Genomic DNA, 26,980 nt, shown 5'->3' with positions numbered 1-26,980 from the left:
GCCCATGCACATACTGAGAACTGCATTGCTGCAAACTATGAGGTGACCCAGAGGCAATAAGGCCTCAAAGACATCACATGCAAACTCACCATGTCTCTGTCCTTCCCTTTCAGAAACCCAGACAAAGGGATCCAGTTCCTGATCTCCCGAGGCTTCATACCGGACACCCCCATTGGAGTGGCACACTTCTTGCTCCAGCGGAAAGGCCTCAGCCGCCAAATGATTGGGGAGTTCCTGGGCAATAGCAAGAAGCAGTTCAACAGGGACGTCCTGGAGTAAGTGTGGAAACCTCTTCTCCTCCTCCTTGCATTGCCAGCCCACTCCATCCCAGTCTGCACCAGCATGTACCTCATCCTCCATGCCCCTCCACCCCCACTCTGCAGGAACTTCACCATTCCCACTCCCTATCTGTCACCTCTCAATGCATTTCCCAGCAGTGTGCTTTGCCCTTAATATCAGCAGCCCTTTCACTTCAGTCTCTCTTTAGAGGGCCTGCAATCATCTAGCAGGACCTCAGCACCATTGGGTGATAAAATTAGTGATGCTAGGATGTTCTGTGGCTGGGAAACTCTGTGACTGGGGTCTCACCCATCCAGATAAAGCACCTCTGATGCTTTCTGGGAAGTACAGAGAGTCAGAGGAGGAAAAAAATCTACTCCTTGCTGTGAGACCAGCAGGGAGCAGTGAATGCTGACTCCATACCTGCTTCTCTTTTTGTCCAGTTTTGAGATGGGTGACCTTTTCAGATTGTCCAGCTGGACTATGGGGATAGTGAGAGGGGAACTGGTCCTGTTTGTGGTAATGAAGAGGCCTGTGTGAGGAAGCACACTAAGTAAGGGTTTCTCATTACCACTGCAGTCACAGAGCACTGAGGAACATCCTCACTATAAAAAACTCCAGTGAGCTGAGCTGTCCCTTTTCTGAACAAGATCTCAGGTTTCTTCCCTGCTTCCGTTCAGTGGCTGCTTTTGCTGGGTTGTTCCCTTCAGTTGTCTCACCATGACCCTCTCCTGGTCACACAAGCCATGCATCTCTCAGCCTATACCTCTCTCCTCTTTCAAGTCTTTCAATTTGGGCTGCAGTATCCTGTGGATATGTGAGATCTATAGTACCTCAACACGTGCTTGTTGCTGTGCCTTCCACGTTGTAACCATTGGTAACTTGTCAGCCCCCAGTGTCAGAGGAGCACGGTATGAAGTGCTGGGAAAGAAAAGCATCTCATTGTTGTTTTGAGCATTGTCCAAGATGGCAGGCTTTCTGCAAATATAAGCCTTAGGAACTGAGATGAGCCTTTGTTTCCTACTTGGTCCTCATGTACTTCAGATGAGAGAAAAGGAGAAGACACAGCTCTCTGTATGATGAACAGGGGACAGCAGGACCAAAGGACAGCACCTCTCTCACTGTGAGAACTGCTACAGAGAGGGCAGAGTGGTTTTGCACCAGTGTGAAAGCGAGGGCTGCCCTGCAGGGTGATGTGGCCTGTGCAGTCAGGGGGCAACAAGCTCATTCAGATAACTGTATCAAGGGATGACCAGCACTTAACTGTGTCTTTCTTTTACTGGGCAGCAGCACAGTCCTTAGTGAGAGCTGTCTTTCTATTAGGCAAAAAGTCCTTTGCACTGTATCCTTTATTATATTCTCTCCAAAATGTTCTCTACCTCTCTTGAATTTTGCAGTGGTTTCTCTTGAACCAAGCCAAACGGAAACCCTAAATCCAATATACACACCACTTCTAGTCCAGGGAAAGACTGGAGTATGCCAGTTCAAGAGCCAAATCTGGGCACAAATTTCAAAATTCTTTCCTGCTGCAATTGCTGCTGCTTATTGTTGCTGGTATCTGACCTTTGTTCCAGCTCTTTTTTTTAATATACTGTATGGATATTGATTTGGCCAGCAACAAGACATATGTTCTCTCCAGTCTCTTCATGCTGAGAGCTGCAATTAAAAGTAATTGCCTCTTTCTCCAGCAAGCAATGTGTGGACTGCTTCCCCTGACAGATACTCTGCTGAAGTCCAAACATAGCCTCTGCTCAGACAGGGAAATATTGCAATAGCAATAGGCTGGCAATTTCTTGTCGTCCTAAATTTGGCATCATCCCTGCAAATGACCGTGTTCTTTTGCCTCACATGTGACTACAAACTGTGTCAGCCGCTCCTGGGAACAGTTCCTATTGCAAAGCTTGGTGTCTTTCTCCAAGCTTCAATGCCCAGGAGTTGCTATGTTATGGTTGCCTGTTTTTGTCTCTGCATGTTGCAGGAGTGCCATAAAAGCAGGTGGCCCTACTCCAGCATGCTCACTACTCTCAATTTCCACTGCACCTGTCAATGGAACACTCCAAATGTCTGATGAAAGAGTGATCCTGCCATCCTGTTTACAGATGCAGAAGCCAAGGCTCAAAAATGGGAATTGAGCTGTTGAGGCTGTGTGTATATAGGCATATCTTGGGCATGGACTGTGTGTACATGGACATATATCAAGCAATTGAGTCTTCAGGGTTCAAACCTATGTCTGATCTCTCCAGGCAAGAGATTATGTTCTTGCACTAACAATTCATGCTCTTCACAATATATTGCTGATTTGTCATCCTTAAAGACAAAGATAAAAGTAGACATAAAATATACACAAAATGTTCTAGAACAAGAAGGAAAAAACCACACGTGTTCAACTGGTTGTAACTGTACTGTCTGCAGGTACTTTCACTTTCTTTCTGTGTCAGTTCTGATCTTGGGGATAGTAATAGTTGGTGTTTTTTGGAAGTAAATTTTAATCAACTGCTTGTGAGAGCTGGCTCTGCAATGGCTGCACACCCAGCGGTGTGCCATGCATGGAAATGAGGGATTTCCTGTAGAAATTCTGGCCCAGGATTATAATCCTGGACATTTTCCCTGTCCATGCTGCAGGAAGAAGAGGGCTGGCAGTGCAATGTAGTGTGCGGCATTTCCAGTTGAGTATAGCCCAAGGGCTAGTCACAACTTCTTAGCTGTTTGAGTGGGAGCAAGAGGCAGCTCAAAAAGACCTTTTGGTGTTTCAGAACTAAGACCTCATCTGGTTCTCATTCCTCATCCAACTCCAATGAAGCTAGCTCAGGAACACTGGCACAGGTTGGAAGAATGGACTTTGCAAGGGCTGTCTCGCAGTCCCCACATCTACCCACACTTAGCAAGCCAGTTTTAGTGTATGTGATATTCCCTGGAGAGCACAAGACAGACAGGATGGCTCCTACAGTAGTTTCTGCACAATTTGCCTAATGTCACAGCCATTTTTATGGCCCAAGTGGGCAGAAGAACAAGCACTGCTAGTTTTGACAAGCTCAAATGCCCAGGCAGGGTGGCTGTGAGCAGGCAGTAGTTGTTGGACAGGCTCTGACCACCTGTAGTGAGCAAGCTTGCATGCAGGGAGAGATATGTCTGCTCTTTCACATCGCAGACCTGGCCCTGCAGCTTTCTGGGCCCATCCTCTCCCTCCCAACAGCCATTTTAATTATTGATGCCACTTGCTGTGTTAGTTTAGCTTTTGCTTGATGTGAAAACTTGTGTTAGAATAGTGTATTGTAAGCATTGTTTCTATTGCAGCCAGGCTGAATTAACCCAACTGCATGAATAAATAATAGGACAGCTTTTAAAACATCTGCAAAAGTGTCAGCCTCCCTTGTGCACTTGGAGGCAGGGCAGAGCTGCCGAGGTCACAAACTCCAGACTCAGCTATAAGTCCAGCACTAAGTCTATACTCCACAAACTTCTCTTGGCTTCCACAGGTATTAGAGCTGTGCTGGCTGACAAGCCAACCACTGCCTGTTCCTGGAGTCAGGCAACAGCTCTCAGGAGTGCACAGTGGTATTTGGTGCTGGAAGATGATCTCTCTTTACTGCCCACCTAGTAAATGCAAAACTCCAGAGAAGTGCCACTCTGGCTGCAAAGCCTCTTATGTACATGGGCAGGGGGTTGAGCGTGGGTAGGCACAGTATGAGGCTTGAGCAGTTTGGGATGCTATTTTGCCTTCCCACACCTGCATGCCCAGCACCTAAACTCCTTGAAATTGGATTCTCCCTTCCATCTTTCTACCCCGTCTTTCAACCTTTAACTGATTTTCTTGGAACCCAGAAAAGGTTTCTGGATAACTCACAAGTAATTATATAATACACACTAGCCAGAGGAACACGGGAGGGAGCAGGGGATTTTCAACACTATCTGGCTATAATTGGCACACATCCTTTGATAACACTAAACTGCTCAAGCCTGTCTGTTTAGGCAGATGCAGTATGTCATTTTCTCTAGCAGAAAAGGCTTCAATCTTTAAAAGTAGGATTTATCTCATCTATTGTTAGCCACCACTGAGTTTAGTGTCTTCTATCAATTTATGAATTCTTTAGTCAATGGAGAGACATAGGTCCCTCAAGAGTGTTGTTTTACTAAATGTGCTAGTTTAGGCTGGACATCTAGCTTTCAGGTATTTTATGTTACAGGGGATAAATCCCATCTGTAATCAATTTTGAGCATACCACAGTAACAACCACTCACTGTGATTCAGCATCCCACAGCAAGATCCAGCCTCTTCTCCTGGGAATCTGTTTCCACAACCTGCCCTGCAGCCAGCTGGGAGGAGTCACTGGGGACCTACCCCAGGATTTCAAAGTCTACAAGTCACAGAACCACAGAATGTTAGGGGTTGGAAAGGACCTCAAAAGATCATTTAGTCCAATCTCCCTGCTGGAGCATGAACACCTAGATGAGGTTACATAGGAAGGCATCCAGGTGGGTTTTGAATGTCTCCAGAGAAGGAGACTCCACAACCTCCCTGGGCAGCCTGTTCCAGTGTTCTGATACTGTGAAGCACTGTGAAGAAGTTTCTTCTCATGTTTAAGTGGAACCTCCTGTGTTCCCAGGGAATACAGCTGTAAAAAGGAAGCCTGGGCCATTAAAGTGCTGGTCTGGTACTGGATAGTTTTTATCAAATATTCTTGGCAAGTACTGCAGGAAAATAATTTTGTTACTTTGAAAAAGTCAGGCCCAAGGCATTAGCGCATATTTTTAATATGAGACACATCATCATTCTTGCATCCTTTCTTCATTCCTTTCTTTTGTATTACATGCTCAGATTAATTGTTTATTTGTTTTTGTGCACTCTTCATGCTGTGTTTATTTGTTGCTTTTGTTCTCCTTCATTCATACCTCCCTTCACTTTAGTTCATTCTTCCCCTCCACCTGTTTCTGACTCAGGAATTACTTCCATTAATAGTTCATTCATGAACAGGATAATGTGAGCGATGCAATGAATGGAGCCAGCTGTGCTGCTGATACTGGATGGTTTGTGTTCAGGTCATGGGATTTGGAGGTGCAGAAGTGGCTGTCCTGGTGCACATGCTGTTGGAGGAGAAAGGGGCAGGGATTAATGCAGAGGAGACATTGTACTGCATAAGGGGCTGGTTAGTGTTAGGCTGTAAGTTGCCGTTAGACACGCTCTCCCTGTGGGTGAGCAGCTCTCCTGTCTGTCAAGCATGTATTGTCTTCTCTTTCTCTTGTGGGAAGTCAAGGAGAGAAGAACTGCTCTTAGGAGTGCAAGCGCAGAGCTGAGAGCCCAGCAAACAGACTGTCTTTCAAAGAAGTGTTAGATTCCTCTTGGACTGGCAGAACAAACTTGACAGGTTATCCCAAACTAGCCTCCTTTCCTCTGCTCACTGAGGACATTACGGAGGGTCAATAAGGGATTTGTGTTACAGGAGAGTTTGAGCAGCACAGTGCTGCAGCTTGTGCTGTGGAGAAATAGATAATGATTTTATGGAAACAGGACAGAGGGAAGAAAGTATTAGGCAGTTCTGACCTCCTGCTGCAAGCAGAGCTGTGGCACAGACCAAACTTGTGAACAAGAGCAGTTCTCCCATGCTAGGCTTGCAAAAGCTGAAGCTTGAACCTGCCTAGATACCCAGGGAAACAGCGGTTTCCATATTCCCTTCTGGGGCAAGCATTCCCAATGCTCCTTGGAGGGGAAGATGAAGGCTGGGCAGAACCCTCCCCGGCACGGCCAACGCACCTGGAGTGGGAACAGCTCTGCCCGTTGTACAGCAGCTCTGGTGCAAGGTATGGTATACTAGGCAGTTTCTTGCTTAGTAAGAAATGGATGCCCAAATGAGTAGCCATGTGAGCTGCCAACAGCCCTGGGAGGGCAGGTAGGAGCAACTCAGCCCCAGAAAAAAATACAGGTAATACATGTAAGGCATCATCCCCCAGAAAGGGAAGACTGGTATGGGCTATGGTCTCTTTTGTAAGGACCACCCTCACACAAGGAGGGCATGGAGGGCAGCATTGGGACACACACCCATACCCATTAGTGCAAGGAATCAGTGAGTCCTACTCACTTTTCTTTCTGTGAGCCTCAGTTAACACATGCAGGGCAGCCTCCTCCCAAGGAGCTGAGCTCTTCCTCTGCAGTCCACCCTAAGCGTGGTTCATCTTCAGAAAGCTTGTAGGGTTAGGAAAGCTGAGAATAGGGATGTTATTTATTAGTATCATTGTGCCTTGTGGTTTTAAACTTTCCACCTGGCTGCCTTCCCCCTTGCACCCTCCTGAGCGTGGGCTGCAGGTTCATTACAGACGCTTTTAGTTGCAGCCTAGCTTCTGCTGCATTGTCACCTGAGCGGAAAAGCTGGAAAATAGGTCATTACGCTTGGGCGAGCAGATGCCAGCCCCACACGATACAGCTGCTTCCTGCCTTCACTCAACCCTTTCACCACAAGGCTTTTTTTGCCATGCTTAGCCCTGTGCTAAATCCTTGCAGCTCTGATGCCACTATGTCCACCCCATTTTGGGGGAATCTATGCCCTGCAGCCTAGGAGGCAGCATGGCTTCCACAGAGGTAAGAGATGAGCAGAACGATCCAACTAGGAGCCCACTCCTTGGTCCCCTCGCCTGTCTGCCAAGTGCCTCAGGACAGACCAAGCTCCTTGTGTGTACAGGTGGCACAAGAGCCCTCAAACTCCACCACCTCATTTGTGAGACATGGTGTCAGCACTTTCCCTACTCACTTCAGCAACATGATCCAAACATCTGAAGTCCTATCTCTGCGGGTACTGGGCATATCTAAATGCACTGTGAGCGTGGCTTGCTGCAAATCCATGGGGAGGAAGGAATTGAAACAGGAGGAGATTTTATAAGGTGATTACTCTGCTTCTGCTTCATTATCCGTCAGGTCTCCTGGTGGTCCAGGAATAGGCACCTCATAGGCATTCTGCTGTTTGTGGGAAAATGAACTCAGCACTGGTTTTGGCACATGCACACAAACTGTTGGTTTATTGCTTGGATGCAGAGAGTTATCTGCCCTCAGCTCAACCTTTGTCTCTTCCACTGGCAAATCCAGTTCTGGGAAGAGACTCCCTCTCGTGTGTGGTTATACTGCCTTTTACTTTGCAGCTCTGGAGGATGACAAGATCAACGTACTTCTCACAGTACGGTTGCCAAAATATCCTGTCATCTTCCAGGGTCTCTACCTTGAAAAGAAAATACCTCCTTGCTCTGGTTTCACAAAGAAAAGTTGCATTGCGTTTCATGGGACCACAGTGCATTTGGAAAGCTAACCAGAGTCTGTACAGGAGTCTGAGGTCAGGTGAGGCAGCAAAACTTGTAGTCACCTAGAAAAGGAGGAGGAGTATGGCAGCTCTATGGCACAAGGCTCTTTGAATTGATTTTTCTCTATTGCATTTGCTCACCAAAAAAATAAGACAACTGTGATCCACTATTCTTTCTGTATGTCTAGCAGCAAAAAGTAGCAGCCTTTCCTGATGGCTCCTCTAGGAGCTGTTCCTCAAGCCTTTGGCACAGGGTTTGTCAGATAAATCAAATGCCAGCTCAGGCTGACTTTGCTTGAGTCAAACTTTCTTCCTAACCTGTCCTTTCTGCCTGGTCAACTTTTCTCAGGAAGCAGGATGGGGATACCCTTCTTTGGGCTGAGAGACAAATGGAAGGGACTCCCAGGAGTTCATCTTAGAATTTACAAAGTAAACCTGCATCTGTCAGTCTGTGAAAGCAACTCTCAAAGGAGATGCTGAGCATAACTGATGTAGCAATCCCTGTTTGAGTTTGAAAAGAACTATAAACAGCTGCCTTGTCCTACTCGTCCTAGTAAAGGCTTGATGATTTCTGTATCAAGGGAATTGACTTTATTATTTGTGATTTGTACACAAAGGGGAGGACATGTTAGAGCAGCCTGTGTGCGAGGGAAGGATTGATCAGCAAGGGAGGGAGTGAAAGATACAGGATTTAATGCTGGTGGATTGGGGTTACTAGGGTGACCTTAGCAGGTCTCACTGATGTGTGTAAGGATTCTGCTTTCACACGTCTGGAAGCAGACAATAACAGCAAAATCATTGGGGTCAATACTGAGAAACATCACGCATTGGAAAGGATTAAAAAAATAACAGCAGAAGTTCAACTGCAGAGGTGGTTGCAGCTGTGAACACAATAATGACTAACCAGAGAAAAACTTTTATTTCTATCAAAGATAAATTCCAAGGAGCAGAGTGCCTTCATGTCAACCCAAGGGACATGCGAGTGTAAGTGTGAGAAAAATAAAAATAACAAAGGAAAGAAGCAGTGGAGGAAGTTTTTGCTGTTGCCAGAAACAATATGTGTTTCTGCAGCCTGCCTCTTGGAGAGGAAAAATAGATTTCATGTGAGATTTCCTGTGAGAGCAGCCCCATTGATCCTCCGGCCTTGCTCCTCACCAGTTGTTCCTACATATTGATTATATGGAGTTTGTGCAGGGAAAGAGCCCACATTTCCTAGTTGAGGTCATAATGACTCCAGCCTTAGAAGATACTGAACACTCTGTGTTCAGCCAAGGCTCTTGGTAAGCTCTTCTGTGGGTGTTGCTCCAATTAAACAATGGTATCTCAACTCTTGAGTCAACAGGGGAATGGAGGAATGGAGAGACATGGCTGAGCATTTGAACCCTGTCCCTCACCCATTTGCAGTAGACTTTTACTCCAGGAATGCTGCACATGGCATGCAACAGCATGGCTCACAAAACACTTCTCAATAGCCTACAGCAAACTGCAGCACTATAGATGTGACCTACAGACACATCTCCAGTTTATCATAGAAAGGAAGAAGAAGAAACTGATGACAGTACATCCCTTTATTAGCAGAGCTAAAATTTCCAGATAATCCTAGGAAACTGAAGGATTCAGAAGAGAGCTAATCCCCCTGCCCGCCCCTATTTTCCCTGTACCACTGCTTAAACAGTACCAAAACAGCCTGTCTTGGGGAAAATTTCCTCCTAACCTTAAATTTGGGGTCAGTTTATACTTTACAATATGAAAAAGCAAACCAAACACAATACAGAGGGTCAAACAAAGGGGGAGGATGGGAGAGGACGGGGCGATAGAATTAGCATCCAAGGTATATAGAAGCGGAAAATATGAAGTCTTTGCATTCTTAATACACTTGTAATGTAAAGTTGGTACCATATGACTAAAGATTATCAAATTAGTAACTTTGTATTTAAGGAAGGCTTAAAGAAAGTGGGATTTTGGCACTCGTAAATTTCTCGGTCTGTCAGATAGAATGTCAACTTTGAGAATTTATTTATGGGAAAGAATGACAGATAGGAAGGTAAATGGTACATACCAAAGCCAGTGGAGAGCAGATTAATTCAATGCCTTTCTTTGTTAAAATAACTGGTTTTCTAGACAAGGGACATACAGAAGATAATTCTAGACTTCAACAAAGCATTTGACATGAGAAATTATTAGTTGAGAGTGGAAGAGAGATAATTAGCAGAGGAATCATAAACGGTGGAGACAGTTGGCTGATGCAGACATTAGTTCCTACATACTCTGCTGAAGTAGGAAGTTTGGTCCAAGGGAGGTTATGAGCAGAGTTTTCTGAGTCTAGTCTTTTGATTAATGCTTGCAGTAATGACCTGGACACAAAAGGTAGGAATATGCTAATCAAATATGGTGAGGCCACATGAAGAAGATGATGTGATTTCAAATGACCAAAATGTAATGCAGCAAAACTAAAAGCAACTAGATTATTTGACAATACAGACAGCAAGAACTGCAGTCATAGGTTTTTGAGACTAATGGTCAGACTTTCATAAACTGGGAAACAAGAGAGGTGGCATCCCTTCTTTGGGTATTTCAATCAGCTAGGAATTACTAGTGTGCAATGCATCACTGTGAAAGGAAAAGTGAAACCAGATGTAGGAGGTAAAGGATTTCCAGCAGATAGCAGTGAAGCATGTCACTGAAGTATGGTGCAAATGGAAAATATTGCGTGGAATGGGTAGAAATGTACTCAATGAATAGAGTTTTGGGCAGAATTAATTGGTGGGGACTTGTGGTGTTTGATTACATGGGCAGTTTTACCCAGCTGTGATGTTACAAGCCAGCTGATGTTGCAATGTTATTTCTGTACAACAGCTTCCATTTCCTATTTTCTCTGAGCTGCCCCTGGTCTTTAAAGACATAATGAATGTTGTGGTTGAGTAGGAATGAAGAGTGGTGAAGAAGGCATGGGTTGCAAATGAGGATGTAAACTGGACAGAATGGAAGGTGAGGAGAGGACAAGTGCAGGAACAGCCAAGTGAACAGAGATAAGAGAAGGATGGACAAGTGGGTAGTGAGCAAGTGCATGTGCTGAGGGGGAGGAATGAATGATGTGTGAAGGATTACCGCATGATAGGAAAGGCAGAAATAGATGGATCTATATCAATATTGGTATTGATATAGGTGTCTAAATATCTATATCAATACAGATGTCTAGATATCTTTATCTATATAGATACAGATAAATATCAATACATACATATACTTTCTCTGTACGTGTATATGTAAATATATATGCTGTATATGGTATGATATTTTATGGATATGATATTATATGATACATATATTGTGGTGTATATACACATATGCACGCATTTATGTGTGTATAGATATATAAATATATATATATATATGGCTAGGCACAAGAATTGCTCACCTGCTGTAGAATGCAGGAATCACTTGTCTGAAATTTTAAATACAATCTGGGCAGCTGTAGTGGTGTCTCAGGGGCTCTCCCATGGTATTTCCCATGGGGACAGAGCCTTGACACCACAGCGAAGGAGCCTGCCTGGTGTCATCTGTGGGAGAAGGTGCTTATGAAGGCTCTGTCCCCTCCCACAGCTGCGTGGTAGACGAGATGGACTTCTCAGGCATGGAGCTGGACGAAGCCCTGCGGAAATTCCAGGCTCACATCCGCGTGCAGGGGGAGGCGCAGAAGGTGGAGCGGCTAATTGAGGCTTTCAGGTAAGACAATAACCACTGCAGCCCCACTACTGGAAACAGGTGGAAGCAGAGAGCACGCCCAAGGCAGAAAAGATGCAGCAGCCATGAATTAAATGGCCAGGGACCTCCCTTCCAAAGAAGGTGATCATGGAGTGGCTACTGAAGCATGGAGTCCTCTGTGCCACTGCTACAGCAGAGCCATGGCCTTGTCAGATGTTCAGTGGCATGAAGGGCACAAAGGGACAGACTGAGGCCAGTCCTGACATGTCTGCCAGTAAGGAACTCCCTGTTCATTAGTGACTCACAGGAAGAGCAGCACTGGGGCTTGCAGGTGTGCTGGGTTGCTCCCTTGTTGCATCCAGAGGAGTGCTTTGCCCTTCACAAGGCAGGCTGGAGTAGGCACCTCCTGCATTACCAGCCTAAGTAGTCGTCTCTAGTCAGACAAGAAGGCTGAAGTTTCAGTGGCCTGCTTCAGCCATTGGTGGGGAAATTTGCCTTTAGAGAGCAGTCAGTTCCTTCTCTTTTGTGTGAGAGGTGGAGGGAAAGGAGGAATTAGATCCACTTGTGATGAAGCCATTGCCCCCCTGGAGCAGAGGACTCCCATGTTCCATGTTAAGTGTGTGCATCCCTTCTGCTGCAGCCAGAGGTACTGCATGTGTAATCCAGATGTGGTCCAGCAGTTTCACAATCCAGACACCATCTTCATCTTGGCCTTTGCAATCATCCTCCTCAACACGGACATGTACAGCCCCAACATCAAGCCTGACAGGAAGATGATGCTGGAGGACTTCATTCGCAATCTGAGAGGTGAGGGTCCTGCTTTGATTTTTTTTGCCCTCTTGCTGCTCTAAATTCTGCCTAAGTGAAGGCAGCAAAAATCTAGTGGAGCTGCTTTTTTTCCAGGGCTGCTGCTGCTCCCTATGAGCCAGACATGGATGGTCCTTTGAGCTGTCTTCTAGGATACTGGGGAAGGGGAAAATCTAAGCTTTGTCTTCTGCAGAAAGCTGTCCAGCCTTCTCAGAAACCAGCCATTTTCCTTGAGAGATGGTTTCATCTTTTAATAGATCTCACTGCTTGGAAGCAGTCCATTATATTACATTTTCCTATTGTTCAGCTCCATCCTTCTTTGACCCTGCTGGATTGTGCTAAACAAGCCCTTCCCCTCCTTGCTGCTTTGAATATATGAACACATTTTCCTTCTACTCAGGCTAAATCTTCCTCTTCTTAATTGCTTGCAATTACTTATAGTGACTGTAAGCCTGACAGAGTTCATGCATACATTACCTCTTCACAATTTCTGATACATCAGTTCCCCAAATCCATTTTCTTGTGTTTATCAAGGTCAGTCCTTCCCATCTTGGTAACAGGTTGCTAAAAGCACTTTTTCAAATGTGATCACAACATACTCATATATAGAGCCACTGCCTCCTCCTTATTTTCAGATCTGTTAATGCAGCTTAGTATTGTTTGGCCTTTTTGACATCATGTCTAGACAAATTCTTTTCTAATTTCCCAGCCATGTTCGCTCCTAGGTCATCCTAAGTCAGCCATCTCCCAAGTGTCTCTTACTGCAGATCTGCTGTTCAAGTGGATCTCCCTCAATTTTTGCCTGTCTAGATTTTGAACTTCTGTGAGTTCTTTTGACTGGTTTCTTTGTCCTGACTACTGTTCAGAAAGTGTTGTCTCGGCCTCCCACACCTTCCCCAATTTGTCATCCACTTCAGACTGGTATGATGTGACACTGAGACCCTCTTTCAAGTTACTTCCTGGGATACTGAATGGGGCTGATAACTGCCATGATCCCCTTTGGTATCACAGCTGATAGCGCTAACTCAAAAGGCTTTTTTATGTTAACTTACACTTAGGGGTACCTGAAAATCTGCCAGTTCACATCACAATGAATTCAGCCAACACAAGGATCACTCACCTACAGTGTGTAACACACCACAATTCACTAGAGCAAGTGAATGTCATGACACTACAGACAAGGGGAGGGAGTTAATTCCAGATTCACCTGCAGGACAATGCCCGTGTCAGCAGCTTCACCAACCCTTGTTTGAAAAAAGATGGAGCATTCAGGCTACATTTGCAAGGACATGGGTGAGGGAGCCAGGAGATAACAATGCCTCCCCATTCCTCAGCAGTTCCTCACCTGCATCACTCGGGATAGTACATCTCAGACTAGGGAGCTGGAGGGAAACAGAGAAGATAAAATGACTGAAGGAATTCAGTTCAGAGGAAAGACTGTCAGTTTAATTTGTGGTGTTTGGCTCAGGGAAGGGTGAAAGAAAACTTTTCTGTCAGGCTCTGCAAGGGTCACAAAGCAAAATTTGGAGAGTTATCTAAGGCGATGTAAAAGACGAAAGGGACGGGGCCAAGACAGAGATATCACAGACAGAGTAACAGGAAAGTATTACTCCTAGGAGACCTGACAGAAGGAAAATTATGGAGGCCACCAAGCAAACAGGACAGCTGATGCTTGCATTGGCAGGAGGAGCAGCTGGATCTCACCATAGATCTCTTCCACATCTAGCACTTTTGATGATATGAAATCAATGCAGGGGTTGCTGCTAAGTGGCCCAAGATATATGAGTGTGAAATTGTGGCTATAAAACCTTAAGGAACACATGGAAAGGAGCCACCATGCAGAGCAAAGGAATAATGAAATCTTCTGCATTGGCTTTAGAGATGTCAGTCTCTCCCACTGGTGCATTAGGTGTTTTAGAGCAAGAAAGGAAACAGCCTAAAGCAAACTTGCTCTTTCCCTTCAGTCTTCCCAGCACTGCATTATGCGGAGGCAGTAGTTGCCTGTCAGGGACCACCAGTTCTTCACTTTCCTTTTCTCCCTGCCCAGCCTGCCCAACATTTTCTGTGTTTGTCAGGGGTGGACGACGGTGCTGACATCCCACGGGAGCTGGTGGTGGGGATCTACGAGAGGATCCAGCAGAAAGAGCTAAAATCCAATGAGGACCACGTGACTTATGTCACTAAAGTGGAGAAGTCCATAGTTGGAATGAAAACGGTGAGCACCCATAACCTGCTGGTACACACTCACCCCTCTCACCCCCACCTCCCTCACTGGCCCTCTTTTCTGCCTTCCTCCTCTGTGCACCTACTCCTCTTCTGTAATACTTTCCTTGCTTGTCTTGATGAATTCACTCCTTTTTCTCCAAACACCTTTTTCCTTGCTGTCTCATTCTTTCCTAATTTTGGGTGGTATCCTTGGCCAGAGTTTACAGTATCTGGCGTGGTAATTGTTTGCCCTAGAATCTCATTGCAGGTCCTGCCTACCATGCAGGTCCTGCCTGCAAATGCTCCAGCAATAGCCCTGCAGTGTTTCAAACTTTCAGGCCTTGTAAGGGTGTAGGAATCAGAAGGCAAACTGATAGAAGACAGTTTAACCCATCTATCTCTAGTGAGTTCCCTGAGGACTGCTGTGGTTAAGAGACCCTCAAATGCAGAGACAGCTTCTTTAGCAGTAACCAATCTGTAATGCAAAAACATACATACTGTTTACCCAAAATGAGCAGAATAATTTCTCAAGGCCCAGGATACCTGCAGATATCCAGCAGGGTGAGAGAAGATGAGAAGTCACCCAGTGACTGGAAGCCAGAGGTATATGAAGAGAGGATGTGTGAGCAAAAGGGTTGCCTACAGCCTGTCACACTCCTCTGATTCATCCAGATCACAAAGGCGTAGCTCTCTCTGCTATTGCACCAACAGGAAAAGTGACGCTGGGGACTGCTGGTGAGAAGATGATTTGAGTGGGCAGAATTGACTTGTGCTACTGTCACCAGGCAGGGTTGTGCTGGCTGAGGGTGGGGGAGACCCACATGGGCACCTCCCTCAGCCCCTGCATGCTCTTGTGCGTCTTCTGCAGGTTCTGTCTGTGCCACATCGCCGACTGGTCTGCTGCAGCCGCTTGTACGAAGTGACTGATGTGAACAAAGTGCAGAAGCAGGCAGCTCATCAGAGGGAAGTTTTTCTCTTCAATGACCTGCTGGTGGTGAGTGTGTTCTGGTAATTAGGCACTGCAGTGATAAAACTTGCCCTGATTTCTATGAAGAAATCTAAAACAGTCCACAACATCCATTTCCCCACTGTGCTAAGGACAGGCCGTCTCCTGGTCCATCAATATTGTAAGACAGATCTCTGGATCCTTCACTGTTAAAAACCTACCAAATCTAAAACTCCTCTAACCCTTGAAAAAACAAGCTGTCACATTGCACAGCCATCCAAGCAGTGTCACTGCTCTCTCTCATGCCTTTGCCAGCAGGGAGGTTCATTTCTTTGTCTGTTTGTACTATAGTAGACAGAACCCTCCCATGCACTTTAAATCTTTCCTGCCAGACACTTTTAAACCACTGCCTTCTAACATTGTAATGGCTGTAGGAGAGTAGGTATTACTGGAGCCCTGAATGTACATAGTACTTTTAAAAGTGCACTGCCCCAGGAAACTTACAACTGAGTTCAGACAGGTACCAGAGTGAGCAAAGGTATGCTGAGACTGCAAGGATGCCAAACAGGATGGAAGTTCTACTGAATTTAATAGCAAAATGAAACTGTGGATGTTGAAAATGTAAGTCTAAAACCAAACCCTTTTGTAAGAGCAGAGGACAAGAAAGCTTTCCCCACCCATTCCTCTGTAGCCATTTGTACAATTGTGAACCTGGGGAAAGGTTCTAGTCCTTGCTATCCCTCTCCTCCATGGGATAAATCAAGTCCATGAGAACCAGTGCTGAGGGAGCAAGGGCAGCATAGCATTCATATATGCTCTTGTTCCCAGCTCTAAGGTATTTCTGACAGGCTTCCCTTTGCCTTTTGATCTGGCTGTTGGTGAACAGAATCACCATTGCAAAGTCAGACATGTGGGCATCAAAAAACCAGCACCTCTAGGGGACAGAGAGCTGAGTGGGCCCCAGGGCTATGCATAGAGAATTTCACAAGTGCAGCATGCCAGGCTGCTTTCTGGTAGAAGAGCCTGTCAGTCATCAAGTGTTACTCCCATGTACAAGTAACAGAGCTTCCAAAACTTTTTTTGCTTTGAGTAGTTCGCATTTTTCTTTCCTTACTGTTCCCCAGCACCCTGCCCAATGATTCCTCTCTCCTTCCAACAGATCCTCAAGCTTTGCCCCAAGAAGAAAAGCTCCTCAACGTACACATTTTGCAAGTCAGTCGGCCTGCTAGGGATGCAGTTCCATCTCTTTGAGAATGAATGTAAGTCCATTGCTCCTTGATTGCCTGGAGGGGTTTGGCAGGAAAAAAAGAGAAGAAGGGAGGTGGCCATGTCACCCAGTGTGAGTGTGTATCAGAAGAGAATTCCATCAGGGTTAAAAGTGGAGGGGAGAAAACTGAGGCTTGGTGCTGAGGACATCACTGTGCAGGTACAGTGTGTTGAGAAGAGGTCCCCAGTACCTCTCGCTAAGTCTGAGCTCCCATTTAAGCTCATTGAAGGATCTGGCTTGTCATGATGGCAGAGAGAGCACTAGTGAGGAGGGTTGATAAATCTCACTGAGCTCTCAGGAACCAACTGCATGTGGAGAAGCTCCGTGACAGAGCTGCTGCTGCCAGCTTTAGCCCTTCTTCCCTCATGCAGAGTCACAACTCCCACCTCTACCTTTGACATTGATAAAGGCTCAGGTGCTGCTGCTGCCTCCCTGCACTGTGCCAGGCTGTGCTGAATGCTTCCCAAGACAGAAGCAGAGCCCTTGGAACAGCACCCACCAAAGCATGGCGAGAGGCCAGCCCTAGTCAGCCTGACCTTGATGGTCTGGGAATAGAGCCATGATGTGTCATGATTGAGGCTGGTTGTGTGGTGGAGAAGTTCCAGAAACAGGCAGGCTTCCTGCTGGCACAGGGAGAGGGGCTGCACAGCAGTCCTAGGCAAGCATGACTGATGCCCACTGGGGTTTTTGTCAGCACCTGCACAACATGCTGCAAGGAAGGAAGACTATAGCAGTACTGTGGCTATATTAAGTTTCTGACATCCTCCCTCTGCCCTATGGGCAGGATGAGTCACTCTCTAAACACCTTACCCTCTGCAGCAGGCAGAGGCTTTCACATTCCTGTATGTACAAAAGTCATTCATAACCGAGCATCTCCAGGAGGCACCATCAGAGCTGGGATCAGCTTTCAGGGATATCGTGACTATCCTGGGAGTGCCCAAAGATCTTCTGGCAAAGGCATCCTGTTGCAAAAACAGAAAAGCAGATGTCCTAAAGAGCTTGTGATCTGAACAGATGAGACAGACACAGGGTGGGAAAAGGGGACTGGGGCACAAACAGGGTGAGCTGAGGGCTGGCAGCAAATAGCAGTAAAGATTGATAAAGGAAGATGGTGGGGAAGGCAGGCAGATGCAGGAGCAGTGAAGGAAAAAGCAGGACAGAGGGAGACATTAAATGCAGGTAAAGGTGAGAGGGAAAAAGAAAAGGGATTGAAACCACTGGCCATTGAGCAAAAGGTAGAGAAAGTCCAGTCACAAGCATAGCAAGTTTTCTGCACACCCTTGTTCTCCTGCTTCTGTTGGCTGAATCTCCAGCCACCACCTCTCTGCACTCAACTTGACCTTTAAAACATAAGGCCTTTTGTTGTGATATTTCCACTCTCTGGAAATGTCCTTTTTATTTATATCCCCATGTGTTTTGCCAGTTGGGCAGTACTAAGTGGAGATCTACAAACCATAGAATCATAGAATGTCCTGGATTGAAAGGGACCCACAAGGATTATGGAGTCCAACCCACATCTTTCTCTTTGCCATTCTCTCTGCACAGCACATCTCCCCACCCATGCTGTGCTAACACCCCTGCCATGTTCTCTGCTGATGAAAGTAGAGACTGGGGAGAAGTCGTGCCACTGTGGATTTTATTGGTTGTTCTGGCTTTGACTCCAGGAGCCTCTTCTGCTGTATCTCCCACAGGAGAACTGGTTTTGGCCTCATATATACTATTCAGAAGAGCTTTACAGTCTTACCTCTGTTCTCAGGTTCCCAGAACCAATGTTGCACTAAGTATACCTGAGCTGGAGTTTTCTGGTTTTGGCAGTGCTGTGGTGCTCGTGGCACTTGCCTTGCTGCTGCAGCTTGGTCTGTCTTCTGTGGCCTTGGAGGGCTGCAAGGCTGCAGGTTCCCACAGTTTGCAGTGTGACAAACTCCAGGCGTGCCGTTTCTTCAGACTCATGTTGGAAACTCTCTGTCCTGCAGAGGTACCAAAGCAGCCAACTACTCCAGCAAGAATGCCTAACGCCTCTTTATTTTGTTGACACATCTTCTTTACAGATTACCCCCATGGTATCACACTGGTGACTCCAGTTTCAGGCTCAGAGAAGAAACAGGTACTACACTTCTGTGCTCTCGGTGCTGAGGAAATGCAGAAGTTTGTGGAAGATCTGAAAGAATCAATAGCAGAAGTGACAGAGCTGGAGCAGATACGAATTGAATGTAAGGGCCTCTAATACAATTCACACTCCGATACCATCACACTGCTTTTGTCTGCAAGGGAGAAAGAGTAAAAGAAATGGGTTCTTCAGGAACAGCGGTAAAGAGAATGAGTAGCACAAGTCTGCACAGAATTGTTCTTGTGTTCATTGATAGAGTGGAAAAAGCAGTCAGGCTCTGTCACCACCTGCTAGCAGGAAAAATGTAAGAACTTAACTACTTATGATGCTTATGAAACAGGATGTATTATACAGTGGCCTGGAATAGTGAAGCCAGAAGACTCTTCTCCATCTTATACTCTTTTAACTATGCAGGTATGATCTGTAGATATCTGGGAGGTACAGTACAGGTCTGGTAGCTTTAGCAGAGTTGTCCTTCACACCAGGAATGTCTAGGGAACAAGAAGGCTGTACTGTGTCCCTCTGTGGCCTATCTTACACAGATTAGATGTCCATGTAGCCTTTGGTGACCTTTTATTTATAAACTGATGAGCCAAAGTAGCTCAGCATCAGTGGTCCCCTCTTGTGCAGCAATAACTTATTCTGTATGCAGGTCATACACAGAAGGTTGTATGGAGATACACAAAGCTTTTCCACATGTCAAGTCCTCTCCATTTTCTGTTTTTGTTGTTGTTTTTTAGTTCTTTTTTTCTTGGCTGTTCCTCTCCCCTTCTTGTCACTCTCTTTTAATTTTCTTGCATTAATTCTCTGCGCTGACTTCCCATGTTGCTACTTCAATACACTGGTGTCCTTCCCTCCATCCCTCATTCACTTCCGTATGTCTGTCTTGCAGGGGAGCTGGAGAAACAGCAAGGGGCAAAGACTCTCTCATTAAGGACCAACGGAGCCCAGATGGAACTGCAGTCTAAGCAAGGCTCTCCAACAGGTAAGAGGACACCCAACCTCTCTTGTTTAAGGAGTGCTGCCTTTTCAAATGTGTTCTCACTGATTCATGTGAGAATATCTGCAAAAAGAAATGATCAGTTTTGTATCCTTTAGCCTTGGGCAAATAGTGGAAATATGAGAACATATGCACTCTTCAAATACCCTAGAAGAGCCATTAAAATCTCATTACCCAGTCTGTAGCTGTAACGTCTAGCAAAGAGACATTACTGGTGGAGCACAGGTAGCTGATAGAGAACCTGTCCCAGTTTTTCTTCCCTGAACTGGCACAAAAGAGTAACTGCACTATCACCTTCCTCCAGCCTCTTCACCAACACTTTGGACCAGCCTCTTTGCATGAAGGGCTTTGTGTCCATTCATGCCTTGGCTTGCATGCCAGCAAAAATCAAGTGCAGAGGTGAGTGACTACCAACTCACTAGAATGGCACTGATATCAGGACCTAAGGATAGTACCTCAAAGGGGCCTCCCTCTATCCTGCTAAGCAGCTATCAGGTTTCAAGAGGGCCCGAATTTCTTGCAGTCAAGAGTCTTGTTTGGCCCTGTGCCTCTCCCTTTAGCTTTCCAGTCCACAATATAAGGGCCAGCTCTTGACTAGAGGTACAGACCTCCTAAATGAGATCTTTTGTTTTGTTTCAAAGGCAAGAAGGATTTGGGAGAGAAAGTCTCGGACAGCACAGTGGAGGTAAGTAGAGTGCAGAGCAGCTGAGGTAAGTAATTTTCTCTCACTTCAGCTCTTCTCACATTCTCTGTTGTTTCTTTTCTCAGGTTTTAATCAATGCCTCCCCAGCCAGACTGACAATTTTACCAATTTCCAGAGATACAATTAAAAGTTACTGCTAGGACGGGTAATACAACTTTCAAATCCAAACTAAACTTCAAAGCATTTTCAATCCGTTTTTATAACTGTAACATCCCTCATGGACCAAGCTCCCAAACGCTGTAGACTAACCCACGCCACTGCTTACGGGGAGACTGAGAACCCCACTATAGACTTCCCTGACATGCTAACTCCATGCAGCATCACATGCAAGTTCCCCGCAGCCCAGCTTTCCTGCAAAATCTCTGCAGCTCTGTCTCTCCATCTCCCCTTGAAGGGGATTGAGCATGGCCTTTGTATACCAGAGACTTTCCCTAGAGCTTCACCTTCCTAGGTAGGGAGCTTGGCTGTCCTATATACGTCTATCTTTGCAGGGATGTCTAGCATCCAGTGGGTTGCCTGTTTCTTCACAGACACCCATACTCCCACTGCCTGTGGGGAAACAGGAAAATGTGATCTTCACACTGAAAATCTTATCTACTACTTCCTACTCTCTCCCTGTCTGGAATATCTCAATTGCCCTGAATTTGCCCTTTTTCAGGATAGTTCCTTCCCCTCTTGTCATAGTATATTTACTTTGAAGAGTTCAGCTTCTCTGTGGGGAGTGGGTACTGCTTCTTTTCCCGGAAGAGCACCCCATTTCCCTACAGACACCCCTTTCCTGGGGAAGGTGCCTCTCCCAGCCAATTTGCTGTTCTTGTTGAGAGGAGAATTTCCTTGCAGAGAATGACTTCCATGTATCCTAACACCATTAGCATTTTGAGGCCCAGCAACCAGTTTTTCCTATGGGATGTCCCACTGCCTGAATAAATATTGACACAATATTACGTCCTGCTGTGCAGTGAGCCTGAGCAACCTCCATGCTTGAGCAGGGACAGACAGCTCATCCTTGTTCCAGCATGGTGGGAAGCTTGACCACTCCACTGCTCCTCCTTCCCACTTGCTGGCACTGCTGCCCAACATGCCAGACCATCAGGGCACCCCCACTGTCCCATCTGCCCATCTATACCCCTGCTTAGCTGAAAGCACCATACCAGTCCGCAAGCATTTGTTTCCTACCCAGGGTTCATCACTTGACCGACATTCTGTTTTGAGCTGGCAACTTTGGGGTCTCCATCAGCTCATGTCCATGCTGGGAGGAGCTGTAACTTCATCCACCATTTGGGAAGCACCATTTTCCTGCTGTGCTTCCCTGCTACGGACACCCAGTCCAGGCCAGCTCCTCTTTTTCAAACTGGACTCAGAGAGCTCCCTTATTTGACTCCACTATCAGCATCTCTCTGTGGGGACCCTGATGACCTCCTGCTTCCCTTCCCCCTTTCAGCTGCCCAAGTAATACTCAGCCAGCAGAGGAGCATTTCCATTTCTTTGAGATTATCTAATCTGCTGCCATTTCATCATGAATTTCTTTTATCATTATATGAGCTAGACAAGCATTTTTTCTTTCTATTTTTTTTTTTAATCATTGCCTTTCACTGACAAACCATCAAATGGATCAGAGGGAGCTGCCTTTTGCTAGAGTGTATCAGATTTCTGCTTTTTCCTTTGTAAACAGACTAGCCAGTCATGTGGTGTACCTTCCAACTCAGAGAGGCAGGGAGCTGGGAAAGGCTTGAGTCTCTCTGTCTCTCTATCTCAGATTCAGCTACTGTCATTTTGCTGAAATACACAACCTCGATTATCTGAAACCTTGCTGTCTGGTTCCCCTCTCCTTTTTGCTGGTGGGGACAAGGGCATGACCTCCCAGGTCTGTTCATTACGGATGCCTCCACTTGTAGAGTTGACTTGCGTTCCCTGTGCCATTTGGATAATCAAAGTTGCTCTGCATTTGGGAACGCCGGCCCTGTTACCTTTTACATGGTGGAAAGGACAGGGGCACTTAGGCCTAGATGGGGATGATGGGACCATTAGGGGGGACTGTGCAGCCAGGGGTTGTTCCCGTTCTGGGTTTTTTTTTTTTGGGGGGGGGGGCGGGTTTAATGCACATGAGGCCGGCTGGTGGCGCGGGTTCAGGGCAGCCAGTAGCAGCAGATGGGAAAAGTCTTGTAACATTTAATGCTTCTTTGGCTGTTTCTAAACTAGGTGTCAATTCACAACAGGCTTCAAACGTACCAGCACAACTCCGCCCTGGGGCCCGAGAGTGGAATGCAGCCCAGCATGCGTCTTAACATGCCACGGGAGCGGCTGGAGACAGCACTGGTGCCCTCGCACCCCGCCTCGGCGGGGACACTTGTACAGTGCCAGCAGATTGTCAAAGTCATTGTCTTGGACAAGCCGTGCCTCGCTCGAATGGAGCCGGCCCTCAACCAGACTCTGACACGCTACGTCACCTCCGATTCCTGCACCTCCACCCCCTGGCGCGGTGTGGGCAGTGGGCTCTCCGGGACCCCCATGAAGCTGGTCCATCAGCCTCCCCTCCCACCTCCACCACCCCCCTACAACCACCCCCACCAGTATTGTCCCCCCAGCTCCCTGCTTCAGAGGCGCAGGTACTCCAGTGGCTCACGCAGCCTTGTGTAGCCACACCACCAGCACCAAAACAGCACAGACTTCCCTGCTTCCCTTCCCCACGACCTCCCGGGGACCCTTTCTGCCTACAGAGATCTAGTTTGTGAATTATTTTTTAGTAAAAGAAGAAGAAAAGAAAAAAAAAAAAGCTGACAGACCTAACTCTTACCCTGTCTCCCCTCAAGATGATGCTAATCGTGAGGAGCCATCTGTAGAATCCGCCAGCCTACATGCTCACACATCCTCACACCCTGCCAGCCCTGCTGGCCTCCCTTGCTCGTGCCGTCCCCGTGTAGCACTTTGCTGCCCTGTTCCTGAGAGGCTTGATGACCTGCTGCTTTATAGGCACCGTGTCTTCCGTTTGCTACTCCTCAGCCTCCTTCCCTGCCTTGCATTTACCTGGCCATAAGTTTGTACCCACCTCAAAACTTTGCCAGCCTCGGAGAGAAACAGACTCACCCGTGCCAAGGACCGACCTTGGGGCACTCCCGGGGGTGGAGTTCTCCCTCCCACCGCTGCTGCTGCCTGCTAAGCTAGAGCTGAGAACTTGTGCTGCTGGCCATGCTTTCTCCTCATCGCTCTTCAGATACTATCTCCTTGCAGCAGCCGGTTCCAGGCGAAGGAGTGCATGAGTGGAAGAGATCTCAAGAGAAGGAGAGACTGTCCTGAGCTGCAGTGCAACGCAAAGATGGCCTCACTCTGAACACCAAAACTCTTTCTGTTGTTATATTGGAGCATTGTACCAGAGACCTCTGCTGAGACCTGGCAGACCTCATCACATGTAAATACACCTGTATGGTAGCGTATGTACGGCGCATGCTTACTAATGGAAACACCAAGCAGTTCTGAGGGAGCAGAAGGGAAGGATTGAGCCCAGGAATCTTCCTGGAATAAGTACTTTTCCAAAGAGATGGCACCAAGAAGTGCCCTCCCACCTCAACATGCACACACACACACACACACACACAAAGATTGTCTTGTCTAGCATAAAACAAACGCACCTCTGCTGTCCTCCTTCAAGCTGGTTTTGTGTTTCCCACCCACCTGTTTTTTATATTCTGAAAGCAAAGCCAAGTGTTATGTTCACCTTCTGGCGTGGATGATCCCTTCACTTGGGCTCTTCCTCCTGTGTTAGAAGGAGCTTTTTGGAGACCACCCGTGTGAGGTCTGTATCCCATCTGTATCTCTTGCCTTGCTATACTGTCACCTCCATCAGCCCTTCCTATAGAATAGCTGCCCAGATACCAGACTCCAGGGCCTCTTCTCTCCCTCCCTATCCCAGCTTCAAAGTGAGGGGAGGGGAAGATCCTGAGATAGAGAAGGCAGCTCAGCTCCTCTGCTTTATTGGGGACATTGATTTGAAGGAAGACAGCATTAAAAATGGACTATGGATGTATTTTTAGAAAAAAAAATCTCTTTGAGCAGTAGGGAGGGGAAGGTATTAATTAGCTTAAAGGCTTTGGTCTCGCTCTATCTCTCTTCGAGGCTTAAGAAGATCAACTTTAGGGTTTTAAAATAGGACAGAATGCCTTTTAGGGTCTTTATTTTTATTTTATTTTATTTTAAGAGGGAAAGAAATTCTCTTCCCGTACAAGAGTGAGACATGAGCACTGGGTGCCGATGACACAGCTGTTGGATGAGGAGTGGCAGAAGCTGTTGGCAGTGGTGGGGATGTGCAAAATGTCAGGGAAAGAGAGGCAGTGAAGGCAGATGCAGGAAACTCACTTTTACCTTGGGGGGTAAAAGCCACAGAGCAATTTCCTTAGAGATTATGCTAGTATGCTCATCTCTGGAGGCTATTGCCAGTGACAAAACCCACAGTGCATCAGAGAATGGCTCCCCTCAGTGCTTTTGGGATGTCTACTGGCTCTGCTGAAGTGTTCAGATGAAAGAGTTCACAGATTTGCCCTGGGCATAAGCCCAGCTGGGGTTAGGGAACCGGACAGGAGCTGGGGTCAAACCCTCCAGGGCCAGAGCCTGCTCACTTTCAGGTCCCCTTATTTCTGAGCCTGACCCAAGTACCCAGGTGTGCCAACAGGTCTAAGTTGTTCGCTTATCTCTCTGGAGCAGGGCACTAGGCTGCCACTTTTATACACAATAGGAGATGTACTGACCAGGAGCCAACAGGCGCAGCCTCAGGGAGTACTGTGGAAGTAGAAGACAGAAAGGATTGCTAGAAAGCCCTCAAGGGAAGCCCAGACTCCCTCCAGACCAGAGAAGCTTTCTTCTAGCCAGCCCCCCGGGGCAGTGAGGATGCTGCACATCTCAAAGCTGGGCCTAGGGAGAGGTCCTCACCGCCAGCCAGGGCTCACCCTCCAGCCAGCTGTGAGGCACAGCTGGCCTGATCTGTTGCTATCTCCCTCCAAGGTGACACCCTGCTGGCTCACAGCAGCTGGGCTCTCATCCAACCTGCCCACAGCTTCCTGGGATGGCATTTGTGTGGCATCTGCCATTGTCTGGCCAATGTAGCAAGTGGCTGCCATTTTATTTGCACTCACTGCTGCAGTGAGAGTGGTGGTATCCAGAAGGCACTGGCACTGCTCTCCCGTCTCAGCTGTTACTTGGGTGTCTGAGAGGAATGGCAGTCCTTGTTTGTTTTTTTCCCAGAGTGCAGTGAGCTGCTGAAGGTCTCTCTGTGTGTGTTAAAATAAATAAATTAGATTTTACTTGACATTTAACACAAAGTGACAACAACAAAAACCTTAAGGTACTTGATGAAATAATTTTTTTAGATAAAATATTTATAACAGTGTCTATGAAGTTCCTACAAGAGAGGTTTGCTGCTTTAATAATTGATTGGGAGATTTACAAGAATGTAAAGAAGAAATAAGGAAGCTTCCTTCTTCTTGCTGGGTGAGGGATGGAAGCGCGTTATCCGAAGTGCCGGGGTACCTGTGACACACCAGTCTCTCAGGACGAGCTGGCTCCTTTTACCTGACATTGCAAAGGCTACTGCTGGCCTTGAGCTTTGGACAGAGAAGCAAACATAGACAACCCTTGCTGTCTTCTAGCCTGCTGGCTGCAACATCTTCTGTCAGGTTTAGCTGGAGAGACACCTAAACACTCTATTCCAGGTTGTCGTGGAACAAGTTGCTCTAAATTCTACTGTGTAGCTGAGCCCTTCGGACATTACTTCAAAATATGTTGGTTTTGTTTTGTTTTTTTTTCCTTTGAAGGTTGGTCTCGAAGGATGACAAGCACTTTAAAGCATGTCTACACCTCACCTGATCTATTGTGTTGTCTGCTCCTGCAGCCCTCCCTCATGCAAGCAAGACACACAGACTCAGTGTAGCAGTAGTACTGTGAACAGACACCCTTGCACACAGACTGACGGCTGACAGGGTGCAGGCTAGAAGGAGTGTGTCAGCGACAACTGTAATGAAGGATAAAATTTGTACCACAACTGGCGCAGAGGGACCAGCCCAAAGAAAAATCACCAGCTCTTGCAATGGTGATTCTGATCGTGAGCCTAGCACAATTTTCCAGGTGGTGGGATCAGGCAGGAAGCTGCTGCAGAGATTAGACTGACCCAAATAAACCAGTGACTTTTCGCTGTCAAATTCATATCTTTCTATATTAAAAAAGGATAAGGGGGAGAGAGAAAAGAGAAAGCCAGTAAAGAGCATTCTGCAGTGAGTGTTAGGTACTCAGTGGCCAACCAAAAGGTGGCTCTGCTGGAAGGTGGCAGAGAGCAAGGTGTTCTGAGAGCTGCCCCACACAAACTGTCAGGCTCTGGCCCGATTCTCTCGCTCATTCTGGTGCAGGTCCAGTGAGATTAATCTGTTTATACCCATAGCAAAGGGATGGAAAAATGTGACAGGAGAATCAAGCTTTGGGCAAACAATTTGGGTTTAATGCAGTGTCTGTTTGCTGCTGTAGTACTTTTAATGCCATAATCCGGGCCACTGTGGTGGCAACACTTAGTTCTTAAAATCATCCAACTGTTCATGTTTCCTTTCCTCCCTGTAGCTGAAAGGTGTGAGTATGGTCCACAACCAGAATTTCATAAATACTCAGACTTCTTCAAGAAGAATATACCACCAGATTTGGAAGTAT

General features: G+C 46.7%; 1 protein-coding gene across 1 annotated transcript in view; it reads left to right on the top strand.

Moving 5' to 3' along the window:
* Nucleotides 1–23,322, top strand: part of IQSEC3 (IQ motif and Sec7 domain ArfGEF 3) — a gene marked incomplete at its 5' end in the record, with an annotated part of 100,850 nt that extends 77,528 nt beyond the window's left edge. The window contains 10 exons of the mRNA XM_080363398.1: nt 114–275; nt 11,163–11,285; nt 11,905–12,071; nt 14,147–14,286; nt 15,145–15,270; nt 16,382–16,481; nt 18,538–18,699; nt 19,489–19,581; nt 20,238–20,281; nt 22,499–23,322. Coding sequence (XP_080219524.1) covers nt 114–275; nt 11,163–11,285; nt 11,905–12,071; nt 14,147–14,286; nt 15,145–15,270; nt 16,382–16,481; nt 18,538–18,699; nt 19,489–19,581; nt 20,238–20,281; nt 22,499–22,936 — 1,555 coding nt within the window. The 3' untranslated portion in view covers nt 22,937–23,322. The remainder of the gene's footprint in view (nt 1–113; nt 276–11,162; nt 11,286–11,904; nt 12,072–14,146; nt 14,287–15,144; nt 15,271–16,381; nt 16,482–18,537; nt 18,700–19,488; nt 19,582–20,237; nt 20,282–22,498) is intronic.
* Between the last annotated feature and the right edge of the window lie 3,658 nt (nt 23,323–26,980).

The sequence above is a fragment of the Nesoenas mayeri genome (assembly GCF_963082525.1).
Source record: "Nesoenas mayeri genome assembly, chromosome: 1".
Classification (NCBI taxonomy): domain Eukaryota; kingdom Metazoa; phylum Chordata; class Aves; order Columbiformes; family Columbidae; genus Nesoenas; species Nesoenas mayeri.
The sequence above is the reverse complement of the archived record's forward strand: the minus strand, read 5'-3'. Positions and strand labels throughout refer to the sequence as shown.